This window comes from Chrysochloris asiatica, unplaced genomic scaffold (genome assembly GCF_000296735.1).
Source record: "Chrysochloris asiatica unplaced genomic scaffold, ChrAsi1.0 scaffold00019, whole genome shotgun sequence".
Lineage (NCBI taxonomy): Eukaryota > Metazoa > Chordata > Mammalia > Afrosoricida > Chrysochloridae > Chrysochloris > Chrysochloris asiatica.
The window spans coordinates 9,404,745-9,419,862 of record NW_006408537.1 but is presented as its reverse complement, the minus strand read 5'-3'; the positions used below and the strand labels follow the sequence as shown (position 1 = coordinate 9,419,862).

The following is a 15,118-nucleotide window of genomic DNA, read 5'->3' as shown; positions in this document are numbered from 1 at the left end:
AGAGAGAGAGAGAGAGAGAGAGAGAGAGAGAGAGAGCTCTGGTAGCATATATACACACACATTGTTGGGTTTTTTTCATGAATAAGCACTGGTCTGCTACCAACAAGGTCAGCAATTCACAACCCACCAGCTGTTCCACTGGAGAAACAAGAGGCTTTCTGTTCCCCTAAGATTTACAGAAACCCTGTACAGAGTCACTATAAATCGAAACCAACTCAACAGCATAAAACAAGATATATTACTTGGTCAAATTAATAAGGAAGAAAATACATAAAGGAAAAAAAGCAATTAACTTCTTCTCCCTCTGGGTGGCACTATTGACTTAAAAGAACCAACTACCCACAGGAAGCTGTCTTTTAACGAATGGGCCTAGACATTTCAACTTCTAAAAATTTATCAGAGTCAAGTATGTGTTTGTTTCTTATAAACGTCACTTTTTCCTAATAAAATCCCTTCCAACTTTAAATCTTAAATAAAAAATCTTTCCCATAAAGTGTTTCAACAGGTAAAAACTATTACAATAGGAATTTTTTCTATGTATTTTTAGTATAAAACTTGTCTCAAACAATTCACTACAATAGTGTTCAAATCTTAAAGTTTAATTCAGTCTTTATTGATCTTTCCATAAAGGGGGTTGATACCTTAAAAATATGGTACATTTAACCTCTTGTCTTCTAACCATCAAGGGGAAAAGGCTTATTGTACAAAGTAAACAGTAGTGTATTCTTTGGGATAGGTACTTGGGAAAACAATGTTAAAGAGAACCCAATCCTGACATCAGTACTAGCACATGAAAGCAAAAGCAAAAATAGTCATTTATAATTAAAAACTGTAAATGGGAAGGATGAGTAGTAAAAATGGTTGGAAATACATCAAAGATTATTAACCCATGTACTACTGGTCCCTGATGTTATTCTGAATTTTCCTACATTCACCAATTCACACGTCAACTCTCCATGCACCAATTTATAGACCAAGAAAGTAGATTTGACTATGAAAGCGTAACAGTATACTCACGACTGGCAATAAGCAAGGCGCAAAATAAAGTGAGAAATATGATCTTTTCTTCGTGGTTCATATTCATCTGTTAGGCTTTCCTTAAAAAAAAAAAAATAACAAATGAGTAAAATAAATGCATTAAAATGGTAAGACATACAAAGAAACGGTGAGTCCATATAAATTAATGATGAAGTAAAAGTTTCAAAAACAAAATTTCATAATGTGCTTTCTGGGCTATAGTAGTCAGGTGAAACTGAGAACTGGACTAATCTTAACAAGCCCTCCTGGGTTTGAACCCCGTTTCTATCCTATATATCAGCCTCTCATAACTTTTTTATCCAGACTATGCCCAGGGTACCCAACATTCAACTACAAGAGAATTTCAAAAAGTTTGTGGGAAAATGGAAATAAGAGATAATCAAATTTATTCCATGAAGGTTTTAAGACGCCCTCCTCTGGCTTCTTACATAAGCCCTCATCATCCATCTCAGTCACCTGGTAAAATCTAAATTCTAAATACATCTACAGCTATACTCTGCAGTTGTTGTTGTTGTTAAGTGCTGTCAAGCCAGTTCTGACCCACAACAACCCTGTATAGGGTTTCCAAGGGGCGGCTGGTGAGCCTGAACCACCCACCTTGCAGCTCAAACACCGTATATTTTTAGAATTTGTGTATTTCTGATCCAAAAGTACTACAGAGTATGCAGTAAGTACTAGCCCCAAAACAGAGTCCTTCTGGATTAAAAATACACAAATTCTAATAATACGTTGTAAAATCCATGACTTCTAACCTCAATTGGACCCTTGCCAATGCAAATTAATCCTTATTCAAATTCCTCAGGGCAACTTCCCTGGCTTTTTTCGCACCAGTCTTATTTTAAGCAAGAACAAAGTGAAGATGATTTTATGGAACAAATCGTAACTGGGAAAAAGTCTTGGATTTACCAAATCAATCCAGACAAAAATGTCCAATCAAAATGGTGGCATTTTCTGAGTCAGTTAAATTTATGCAGAGAGGTCAGTTTAGAAGGTTATAGAAAAATGTTTTTAGGATTCCAAAAGACAAATTTTGATAGCTTTCTCAAAGGACCCAGGACAATCATGGAGCTCATTATGAAAAAGTTTTTAAAAATTTGATAATTGCTTTTCTGAGAAAAGGCCAGGAATGGTATGCAAAAATTTTCCATCATGACAATGCACTTGCTCATTCAGTAGTAGCAAGGGCTACCCTATAAGAATTTCCTTGGGAAACCTCACCTAGTCACCCTATAGCCCTGAACTTTCCCATTATTTCCTTTTGTTACCCAAACTCAAAGAACATTTAAAGGAACACAATTTTAGTTTCTTGAGGATGCCAAGGCTGTCGATTTGACATGGTGTAAATCAAAGAGCATAGAATTCTTTGGGAATGGGTTAAAGAGCTAGAAATACCAGCTTCAGAAGTTTACAGGCCTAGATGGAAGATAAATGGAGCAGCAATAGCTTCACATTTTGGTATTTTTAATAAAGGTTTCTATAATTTTTACAGCAATACTTTTAGATTTACCCTTATATGTGCTCTTAGACTGCCTGGAACATACTTCCAATAGCAGCATTTATCATTCTGTGTTGCACTGCTGCTCAGCCCTGCACAATTTTGCTCCTATGAGACATTTAGCAATAGCTGAAGAAACGTTCGGTTGTCACAACTGCAAGGAGGATACTACTAATACGTTCTAAAAAGTAGAGCCAAGGGTACTACTATACATCCAAAAATGGAGAGGACTTCTCCCACAATAAGGAATTATAAGGCTCAAATATCAATAAGGCAAAGGATGAGAAATACTACCATATTGTTATCACCTGAAGGTTTCCTCAGGCAGTCTATGTTAGTCTTTTTAAAACCCCTGTGCCTAATACAACACCTTTCCCACAACAGATACTCAATTCTCAAGTATATACAAACGGAAAGGTTTTTTTTCCCTTCTTTTACTTACTCTGAAAGAAAACTTGAGCTTTCGTAGTTCATTCTCTAACTTATTCTGGTATTCTTCACTTCCTTTCACATGGCTTACACCAAGATTTTCAACTGATTTTAGCACTAAAAAGGACAGAGAAATAATATGTGTAATAATAGTATAACAAAGACGTTCCCTAACAACCCTATACAACATCTTCCACAAGGAGCTCTGGTAGCGTAGTGGTTACAAATTGGGCTGCGAACCTTAAGTTCAGCAGTTCCAAACTACCAGCTGCTCCGCAGGAGAAAGATGAGGCGTTCTGCTCCCGTAAAGATTTACAGCCTCGGAAACCCTGTACAGGGTCGCTATGGGTCGGAACCGACTCGATGGCACTTAACAACAACAACAACAAAGTAGTGCAAGATTATTTTTTAAAAATAAACCTAAAACAAAATAAAATCTAGGATCCCTTAGTAGTTCCACAATTCCATGTTTATAAAGGCTACTGGAAGTTCTATTTTCTGCAAATATATCATATAAATTACATGTTGGTAAAAGGACAATCTCAATTTACTTGAAGAAACTATCCATGTCCCATAACATCTGACATTAACTAATTCTCAACGAAGAAGATAATCGCTGCGATATTGAACCAATGTTGATAAGGAAAGAAATATACTTTTCCAGAGTATCAGGGCATAAAAAAATTAAATCTCCAGTAATTACATTGCGGAGTCCTGGTGTGGCGCTGTGGGTTAATGCGCCAGACTGCAAAGCCATTTGAACTGCAAGGTTGGTGGCTCAAGCTCATCAGCTGCTTTGGAAACCCTACACAGGGTTGCTATGTGTTGGGATCACCTCGACGGCAACAACTACAACAACAACAACAATTTACAATGCATGCCTCATTTGGAGCTACTAAAGAAGTCGGCTTCATTTATTCAAAAAAAGAAAGAAAAAAAAAAAAGACAAAAGAAATCCACTGCCATCGAATCGATTCCGACTCCGCGAGCCTATAGGACAGAGTAGAACTGCTCTTTCGAGTTTCTGAGACTAAATCTTCACAAGGTCAGAGCATCTTTTCAGCAAAGACAAAAAAAAAAAAATATTTTCTGATCTTTAGCAAAGAAGAAGATACATCAGTAAAGACCAGGGTCAGTCAACCATCCAAATGAGGTCTTGAATCAATATCATATACTCCCCAAAAAGGAGCTCTGGTAGCATAGTGGTTATGAATCGGGCTGCTAACCTCATCGTAACAGCCGTTCCGCGGGAGAAAGATGAGGCTTTCTGCTCCCATAAAGATTTACAGCCTCGGAAACCCTGTACAGGGTTACTATGAGTCGAAACCAACTCCATGGTACTTAACAACAACTTCCCAAAAGTTCCCAAAGCCCTTCATTCTTCCCCAAATGAATATTGCTTCCATCAGTAGGAGAAGCATTTTTTAACTCAAGAATGAAAACCTCCTAAACATGAACTCATGATGGTTCCACAGGCAACACCAAATTATGTTGTCCCAAATCAAATTAATTATCATCCCCTCAATTCTACTCCTTCTGAGTCTCTATCCACCAGATGAATAAGGAAGATCGTAGAAGAATTGATGCCTTTGAGTTGTGGTGTTAGAGGAGAATACTGAAAGTGCCATGGACTGCCAAAAGAACCAATAGCTCTGTTTTGGAATAAGTGCAGCCAGAGTGCTCCTTGGAGGCCAAGATGGCTAAGCTTCATCTCTTATACTTTAGACATATTGTCCGGAGGGAACAGTCGCTGAAGAAGGATGTCATGCTGGGTAAGGTGGAGGGTCAGAGAAAAAGAGGAAGACCCCCAATGAGATGGATTGGCCAGGTGGCATCATTGATGGACTCAAGTGTGGCAGCAGTAGTGAGGTTGGCCCAGGATCGGACATTGTTTCGTTCTGCTGCGCAAGGGGTCGCTATGAGTCGGTTCCGACTCGATGGCACCTGACAACAACAACAATCCACCAGATCAACGAAGCAGGATCTTTAGCTACCCCGGCCCCCTCACTCTTCATATCCAATACTCACCAAACCCTATCGAACATAACTCACAAAGAACAATAAACCCACTGCAGTCAAGTCCATTCCAACTTATAACAACCCAATAGTAAGAGAACTGCTCCCTAGGGTTTCAGAAATATATAAATCTTTATGGGAGCAGGTTGCCTCATCTTTCCCCTATGGAGCAACTGGTGTTTTCAAACCACTGTCCTTTCAGTTAGCAGACCAATGTCAACCCACCGTGACCCCATAGCTCCTGATGTCTTATAACCTATCCACTGCCACAGAGTCAATTACGAATCACAGCAACCCAGTATAGGGTTTCTGAGGCTGTAAATCTTTACAGGAGCAAAAAGCTCATCTTCCTCTCAGAGAAGCTAATGGGTTTGAACTACCATCCTTGTGGTTAACTGTCCAGTGCTTATCCTACAGGACCTTTTCTGGTATCCCTTGCCACAAATATAGCCAATTTGATTTCTGTGCATTTCATCTGGTGTGGTTCATGTACAAGGTTGTCTTTTATGTTGTTTTTTTAAAGATATTTGCAATGAACAAGTCTCTGGTATTGCAAAATTCTATCATGCTATCTCCAGCATCATGTTTATCGCCAGGGTCATATTTTCCAACTACTGATCCCCCCTCTTTGTTTCCAATCTCTACATTCTAATCAGCAGTAATTATCAATACATTTTGACTGCATTTTTTAATCAATATCAGACTAAAGAAATTGGAAAAATTCTCCTGTTTCATTTAGTAGTTGGTGTATAAATTTGAATAATAGTGCTATCAACTGGTTTTCTTTATAGGTATATGGATATTATCCTATCACAGACAGCATTATACTTTAAGATAAATCTTGACATGTTCTTCTGAACAAATGTGACACCATTCCTCTTCAATTTGTCATCCCAGCATAGTAAAACATTGACTGTCTGATTCAAAATAGCCAATAACAGCCCACTTCAGCTCACTAATGCCTAGGATACAGAACTTTACGCATTCCATTTCATTCACAACTTTCAATATTCTTAGATTCATACTTCATACATTCCATTTTCCAATTATTAATGGATGTTTACAGCTGTTTCTCCTCATTTTGAATTATATCCCATCACGAAATCAATGTGCCGAAAGCTTTACTCCATTCATGTCATCACGGACAACTCTACTTAGAGGAGGCAGCTCTTCCCCAGTCACATTTTGAGTGCCTTCTAACCTGTGTGGCACTATGTCTGACAATACTCAAGCTTTTCAACATGTTTCAGTATTCACCAGACAGTGTTTCCCTGCTACTCATAAGATTTTCAGTTGCTAAACATTCAGATGTAGTCTATCTCTCCTTTTTTGTTAGTCTGTCTTACCTGTAAGCTCAGCTGAAACCTTTCCACCATGGGTGTATCCTGCTGGTATTTAAAATACAAGTGGCATAGCTTCCAGCATCACAGCAATACACAAGTCACCATGGACAGATGAGTGGGCTCCTAGACAGCTCATAAAGTACCCCTAAATCTCTCCCTTCCTACCACTGTCACTGTCAACACCTTAATTCACGTTCTGACCATTTTACCTCTTAAGTGCCAAACCCAAGGAAAAGCTTTCAGTCATGGATTAGCCTTCAGTCTAATCCACACAACACATCTGACACTGGTAAGCATCCTCACTAAAACCCTTCTATCCCATGCCTTCACTCTTTGATTCAACAAACATGTATTGTCCTTCTCTCTGTATTAGTAGTTCTCATCCTGGTCCTCTAAAAATGATTAACAGTATCTCACCTGTCCTTCTGATTTTCCCAAAAGAATATACTGGAATGTAAGTCTCAAGATAATGCTATTTCTGCCTCAGTTCATGCCCAGCCATTCATTTCACCCATCAACAAAGGATAAATAGGCACCCAGGAGAGCTGCTTACACACCAGTATTACACATGAGGATGGCACATGTCATTATTCACACTTCTCCAGCCACCCTGACTTTGTCATTGTTCCCTTAATTACTAGTCTCTTTAGTGCTTCTAAACCTGTGTTTGTTCACCTGGAAAAAACATCCTTCAATATGCAGATCACATTTCAACTTCTATAACAAGCATACCAGAGTCCTGGTGTGGTGCAGCAGGATAACGCACTGGATTCCACAAGGTCAGTGGTTCAAACCCACCAGTCACTTTCCAGAAACTCTATGCAGGGTCGCTATGAGTCAGAACTGAATCAATGGCACTTAACAACAACAAGCATACTAAATTCTTGGTGTGACACTGTGAAATCAGCACTGAACTGCTCACCATGTGGTTGGTACTTCAAATCCAGCAAATGGTCTTCAGAACCCTATACAGGGTTGCTATGAGTCGGAACCAACTCAACAGGACTTAACAACAACACAAGCATACTTAGTCAGACTAAGTTCGTAATTCCCAATTATGTCCTTCACTACCACTATTATTTCTACTAGAGCAATTAAAATTCTAAAATTACATTACTTTGGACGTCTGTCACCATGTACAAGAGTATAGCATCAATAAAGATGGGAATTATATTATTCATCTCAAAATTCCTGCCATCTAATCTTGTACCGTAGTGGTTACGAATCGGGCTGCTAACCACAAGGTCAGTAGTTCGAAACTACCAGCGGTTCCGTGGGAGAAAGATGAGGCTTTCTGTTCCCGTAAAGATTTACAGCCTCGGAAACCCTGTACAGGGTCGCTATGAGTCAGAACCGACTCCATGGCACATAACAATAACAACAAAGCTCAAAAAATATGCATTTTTACAGTAAATGAGCAAATAGCAAGCCCATTTGCTATTTGAATTGGCTGAAAGAAGTGTGTGGGGAGGGGGGATCTTCATTCATTCCCACAAAACATAAGTGAGCTTCTCAAGAAAATATTAATTCTACCTTAAATATTGTTGTCATTGTTGTTGGTAAGTGTGGTGGAGTCAGTAACAACCCATAGTAACCTTGTATAGGGTTTCAGAGGAACAGCTGGTGAGCTTGAAGCGCCCACCTTGCAGTTCAAACAGCTTTGCAGTCTGGCGCATTAACCCACAGCGCCGCCAACAGGACTCCACCTTAAATATTACTTACGTTTAAGTCTATCAATAGCCAAGGTTTCAAACTCTATCAAAGATATGTTTTCAGATGGCGGCTGAAGGTAAAACTGAAGGCTATGAGGATAGGAAGCACTTCTCTGGTCACCTGTCAAGCCCAGATTCTTCCGCTTTCCAGAAAACTGCATCTTGGTTACCTTGTAAAGAGGCACAAAAAAAGTTAAAATGATGACAAATGGTATTGAAGAGAAAGCAACCAACAAAAATAAACCCACATTGCACAGAAAAAATAATCTGAAGTTGAAAGGAATGAACAAAATGTTAACCGGTGGGAATCTCTGGGTGGTGTTTTCCTGTATTTTACAGATTTCTCTAAAACACAACTATGATGATTTTGTCATGGGTGAAGGGTGGTGATCCTAACTTCCAGCAATATGAATGTCATGTGGCAGTGCTGCTCATGAAAGGTGTTATGTTACCACCACCTGAGATCCCGTAGTCCCAAGAGACAAGGTTTTATATGGGCCTCAACGCTGAACTCGGAGGAAGACACCGTAAATTTTAACTAGAAAAGTGACTTGATGGACCCAATCAGGCCCAGTAAAAACACTTTTAGGGATTTTTCCACTCCGATGGCCCACCACTCCAGCGAACTCATCTCGCTTCAACCCTGCCTCATCGGTACCCAAGTCTCTGCCCTTAAACTAACAACATCTCATTCCCCATCAGTCAGACCTGCTCCCACTGCGCGCAAAGTGCTCTCCCTTTAGTAGTTTCAAAAGGGGCTGCTAACCTCACAGTCAGCAGTTCCAAACTATCAGCATATCACCGCAGCAGCAGCAAGACTCAGCCCAGTAATGCTCTCCGCCCTAAAATCCGCAGGAGTTTCACTTACCTGCAATAGCACCAAGTTGGAGAAATACACAAACGGTGACACTTATCCCCGGCGGCGGGAGAATTCGTAAAGAGCCGGAAGCGGAAGCAGTTATTCACAAGGCACGCCCCCAAAGGTCGGGTCTCCCCAGCGCAGACCGCACGCGCGTGCTCACTTTGGCGCTTCTGCAAGCTGGCGATGCATCCTAAGCTTTGCTAGTTTAAAAACTTTTAATAGCAGCTTATTTAGGTGGTGTTGCTTTTTTTTATTCTGTGTGTTTTAGGGGCTTTTTTAAAATGTTGTTTATAAGTGTCGTGGATCAGTTCCTACTCATAGCGACCCTTGGTAGAGTTTCCGAGGAGCGGCTGGTGAGTTTGAACCGTCGATCTTGCAGTACAAACCAACCTTGTGGTCCAATTCAAATTTTAAGGCGCAGCTCATGTCTGTGACAGGGTTGCTATGAGTCCCTAGGAATCAGAACAAATTCTAGGGCACTTAACAAAAGTTTCAATTAGCTCTTTCCAGTTGAAACTAAGGTGTCAGAATGCTAGAGGCAAAGCTTATACAGGCCAAAAGATGAACCAGTGTAACTTAGCTTGGGGCCTCTGACAAAGGTTACTTATGCTGGACAGCAAAATCGGTTTGAACTGCAAGGTTGATGGTTCAAGCTCACCAGCCGCTCCTTGGAAACCCTGTAAAGGGTCGCTATGGGTCAGAACCGACTGGACGCCACTTAACAACAACAGCAATGTGGCACTATAGGATAATCACCATAAGGTGGGGTTGAACTGCAAGATCAGCGGTTCAAACTCACCAGTCACTCCTGGGAAACCCTATACAGGGTCTCTGTGAGTCACAATAGTGAGTACTGAACTCCTAGTGTAACGCTGTAGGATCAATACTGAACTGCGAACAAGATGGGCAATTCAAACCCAACAGCTGCTCCTCGGAAACCCTATACAAGGTCGATATGAGTCTGCAACAGACTCTCCGATTTTGCAGTCCAGCGCATAGCCCACAGTGTCACATCAGGATTCCTATTGCTCATATTACTCCAGTATTGCATATGAGGAAACGGGATTTTTTAAAAACTAGGCCTAGTTTGCCCATCTATGTAAAATACATACTTAGTTTAATTCTATTTGGACGGCAAGTCCCAAACAGGCAGGTTACACGGTCAGTTCACTTTTTGTTTCCTCACATTTCGCACATAGTAAGACCCCAACAAAATACCTATGGAATGAACTAAAATGAGTGAATGGATCCATACATGCAGAAATTGCTCCTGTATTTACAAATATTGGGAGAGATCCAGCTAGGGAGGAGGTAGGATGGGAGAAGTAAAAAGTGTTGGAAGAAATTGGATTCACCAAGAACTTTCCTGAAACATCAGGGCCCCAGTCAAAGCTTCCCATGTGACCCACACTCAGCTCTGTGCTTTGATCTGTAGAATTTTCAAAAGCTGGAAATAAACATTACTTGTGGCCTCATGGAGGCTTATCTTATTTACAAAAGAGGAAAAATTTAGTAAAGTCATTGGGAGTGAAGAGCATTTGGAGATGATTGAGTTTTTTAAAATGTGGAATATATATATAATTGACATATCAAGCTTCAAAGCACCTACCAAGCATGAGCCAAACTGTAGCTGTTACTGGTTGTACAGAAGTGCAGCCAGAATGCTCTTTATAAATGAGGATGGGGAGACTGTCTCATGTACTTTCAACATATTATCAAGAGACTAGCCTTTGAAAAGAAGGACATCATGCCTAGATTAGTAGAGGATCAGCAAAAAAAAGAGGAAGATCCTCAATTAAACGGATTGACACTGTGGCTACAATCATGGGCTCAAACATAGTAACAATTGTGAGGATGGTGCAGGATCAGGCTGTATTTCATTCTGTTGTACTCAAAGGGTCACAAGATTTGTTCATTATTGCTTACCTGTTTCCTATATATCTTTCCACTCTGAACTAACAACTCTTCCCAAAGAAGCACTCTGCACTTTCTTACCTGTGTCTCTTTTTATGCTGAGCTCTCCAATTTGATGATGATAACTCTCCTCAGAAAAATGTACCACATCCCAATTTTGTATATTATTTCAAGAGGTTCAAGAACACCTTGTCACATTCATGTGCCACTGATTAGGACTATCAGCACCATTAGATTTTATGTTCTTTTTCGGTATGTTCTTTTATTTTCCTTTGTGTTCTCTAAAGTGCTATCATAATATCTTCCAAATTAAAAGGTGAAATCATTGTCATTTTATGACCAGCTGAGAACTGGAAAAACATGTTCACATTAACATTTACCAATACTTTATAAATATGTCAAACAGTAACGGCTTTTTTTTTTTTTTGCTTACCATTTTGCTCATGGTCCAACTGAAGTAAATACACATACTTCCTTAGTCTTCTTTTCATATTCTATGTTTCTCCTGGCCCTGTTTTTTTAGTTTTTTTAAGTTTTTCTTATGAATTATGTGGGGGAACATCAGTTTTACATTCATCCTATCATATTTTGTTTCATTGCAATGATTACAATCCCTCCATGTACCATCAAACAACCAAAGGGTTACACCCCACAGGCCTGCCCCCCAGCCATCAGCACACAGCCCCTCTCCCTCCCTGAGTCCAGTGTCCCCAGCCACTCCATCTGTCCATGTCGTCTCGTCATCTCTGCCTCCGTTTCTGGTGTCACTGCTTCCTTGGGTAGGATCACGCACTCCACTCTTCTCACTTGTTGGTCCCAGGGACCTTCGCTCCTGGACTGCAAAATCAATCACTCCCCTCCTTTTGTTACAAAATATCTACCTTTACATTTCCAACCGTCACAATCAGTCCTGATAGCAATTATTCACTATTGTACCACAAGAGTCTTATCCCAATCTCCTTTCATTATCTCCGTCCCAACAGATTAGGGGAGTCCTGGTGTGGCATTGTGGGTTAATGCGCCAGACTGCAAAGCCATTTGAACTGCAAGGTCAGCGGTTCAAGCTCACCAGCTGCTCCTCGAAAACCTTATACAGGATCGCTATGGATCAGAACCGACTCAAGAGCACTTCACAACAACAGATTGGAAACCATTCAGTGGAGAGTCTACCTTCCCCTGCCCCATCTGGAACTAGGCTCCTTCTTGAAAGCTTGTAAGCCAGTCACTTCTTGCCTTTGTAGCTCCCCCATTTTGGGGCAGCCAATGTTCAAGTTGCCCATCGCTGTCAACTCTATGTACCAAGGGGATGGGAGTGATCCTCGCTGTAAAGATCTGTTCCATTTTTTGAGCTACTACATCCATAAGTATAGGTAAAGGTCATCAAATTGTAGCAGGTTACTCTTTTTTTTACCTCTTCTTTTTTTTTTTTCTAGTCGAGTTCTGATCATCCAGCCATTGAAGCCAAGTCAAGTGGGTACTATCTGCAAGTATGGGTGTTTCTGTGCATCTCCCCTCACTTCACATCAGCTGGACGCTTCACTCTCTGCTCTAGTCCTTGGTGGCCATGTCACTGCCTCTGGGCCCAGAAGTCTCCAGGTCTTGCCAAATTGCTGGCCAACCAGGTCTCCACCCAGGCTCACAGGAGTCTATTGAATGTGGTCGGACCCAGCTCCCAACTTCATTGCTGTTTTTTCCCCTCTTCCCCTTATTGGTGAGCAACATGGAATACACAACCAGCCAGACCACATGCCTGCTTATGTATTCCCCCCAAGTCTCAGTCTTGGAAGGGGGTTTGCTCTGAGGGGACCTGACCACTTGCCTTAATGGCTCCCGGGCAAACAGCTTGCTGGTTCTTGTAGTAGTCAATCAGACTGCCATTATTGTTTTTTATTTGCCCTGCCAGTCTTTCTTTCACCAAGTATCTTCTGTTCTAGCCACTCCAGGCTGGTCTACTTGTCCTTTCAAGTGGAAATTTCCCACCTCAGTCCATTCTGGATGGGGTTCAGGATTCTACCTATGGTCTTATGCAATGTAAAGGCTCCACAGGAAGCCTCTTTCACTGGGCAACTTCTAGCCCCCTTTAAGGAATTCCAATCCTGGTGTGGCGCTGTGGGTTAATGTGTAAGACTGCAAAGTCGTTTGAATTGCAAGGTCAGTGGTTCAAGCTCACCAGCTGCTCCTTGGAAACCCTATACAGGGTCGCTATTGGTTGGAATCAACTGGACGGCACTTAACAACAACAACAACAACAATCAGTTATAGGCTGAAGGGACTTATAAGCTTTCTATTGTGATGTTTCTGGCTATTCTGTTCTGCCCATCTCAAGTGTCTATTTTGCAATGGTAGGCAAGGGAAACCAAGATTCAAAAGACAGCCAAGCATCTTAACATTATTCCCCTCTTTTACCCATTCAAACCATGCCTCAATCCCTATATCCCAGAGCCCTGTTGTTCCTAATTTGTGCATACATCCTCATTTACCTCTGTCCCACTTAGCCCATGCAAACCTGCCTAACTGTTCTCACATCAGCCTTGTTCTTCCACTCCCCTCCTCCTTCTTATGTATTGCCCCTCCCCCTCCCCCAACACCCAAGCTATCTTGTGTCTCTTCTCTACCCTGTGCTGTATCTTTCCTCCTTCCCTCCCCTCACCTCATCCCCTACATCCCGGTAATCAGCAAACGTGTATATATATATTTCCACCCCCCTTTTAGGGTTGGTTCTTTTTCTTAATCTTTTACAATAATGGTCCTAGGCAGTATTTCTCCTTTTTTGACTGACTGATTGGTGTCCTGGTGTGACACTGTGAGTTAAAGTGCCAGACTGCAAAGTCATTTGAACTACAAGGTCATTAGTGTTCCTGGGCATCTCCTTAGAAACACTATACAGGGTCGCTATGGGTCGGATCCAACTCAACAAAACTTCACAACAACAACAACAATTTCACTCAGCATAATGTCCTCAAGTTTCATCCAATGTTATGCGGTGGCTTGCAGCTTCCTTGTTGTTCTTCAAGGTGGCATAGTATTCCATTGTGTGTATGTACCACAGTTTCTTTATCCATTCTTCAATTGATGGGCACTTAAGCTGTCTTCATCTTTTTGCTATTGTAAATAGTGCTGCTATTAATATTGATGTGCATATATCTACTTGTGTTATAGCTCCTATTTCTTGTGGGGAAATACCAAGTAGAGGAATTGCTGGATAGTAACAGCTTTTTAATCATAATTTTTCAACTATTTTTTTAAGTCTCAGGAAACAAATTAGTCTGTGTCTGTCAATATTCCAGAATCTTTATAGCTTTCTAATGCCACAATTTTGACCTCACTGTGAAAAGTGTTTTGTATATCCAGAGGCAATTATCGTATGAATCTGTGATTTAAAGCATCAATAATGCACAATGTTATGCATTTCAGTCGTCATGTTTGATAAATGACTATAAAACTCCTTCATCTATTAATTTCATTAAAAAAAAAAAATGCATTGACACAGTATTTGGCCCTGGCAACTGAGATGCATATATATTACAAATGCTGACTTCCCAATCAGCAGGAGAAAAGCACATATTTTTTATTTCCTCTAAATCCTAAGCATCTCAAACAGGGCCTGCTGTGTCCCTCATCTTTACAGTCCTGGTGTCTGGCACTTGGCGGACCCTCAAACATATTTATTATACTGAATTAGCATATCTTACAAGAGATGGATCCAAAAAAGTGCTGTGTTCAACTTCATATTAACAGATGGTTAGAATCAAACCTTATTCCAACCTGTAAAACTTCTAATCCTCATCTGAAAACTCCATACACATTCCTTCCAGAATGGCTTGGCTTCCCATTTCAGCCTGAAATACAGCACAGAGTACCTTTGAAGGAATTCCTATGAATCAGAACTTCTTAATTCACTGTCTACTCAGAGCCATGCCCAGCTACAGACAGACAGCCCAACAGGGCATTCACCCCAAGAAGACCACAGCTCTAGGAGCTCTACCCTGCAGTGATGTGTCATTTACAGCTGTGGTTTTAGTTGCCATACTTGATATATCAAAGAGAGTATTCATTCTTCCCTTGTGCAGGGTGTATAGCCAAAAGTCAAACCTGTGGTAATTTTCTAACCAAGTGAGCATGCTATAAATTTTAGAGCCTGCCAGCTCTGCTTGCCATGAAAAGCAGAGGAACAGAAGGCATTCTCAAGAAGAAAATTGACCATAAAAACTAATTAACAACTTCTGTCCTCACTACCTTCTCCACTTCCAGACTCTGGGGCATGGCTAGGAGAGAAAGTAAAGGAGAGCCCCTCATTTTTTTCCATTTG

The 15,118-nt window shown here is 40.8% G+C and overlaps 1 protein-coding gene across 1 annotated transcript in view; it reads right to left on the bottom strand.

The window, feature by feature from the left end:
* Nucleotides 1-8,197, bottom strand: part of PRIM2 (primase, DNA, polypeptide 2 (58kDa)) — a 407,781-nt gene extending 399,584 nt beyond the window's left edge. The window contains exons 1-3 of the mRNA XM_006835743.1: nt 8,044-8,197; nt 2,976-3,079; nt 1,018-1,097 (exon numbers count right to left, since the gene is read on the bottom strand). Of these exons, the coding sequence (XP_006835806.1) occupies nt 1,018-1,097; nt 2,976-3,079; nt 8,044-8,194 (335 nt within the window). The 5' untranslated portion in view covers nt 8,195-8,197. The remainder of the gene's footprint in view (nt 1-1,017; nt 1,098-2,975; nt 3,080-8,043) is intronic.
* Nucleotides 8,198-15,118: the final 6,921 nt, after the last annotated feature.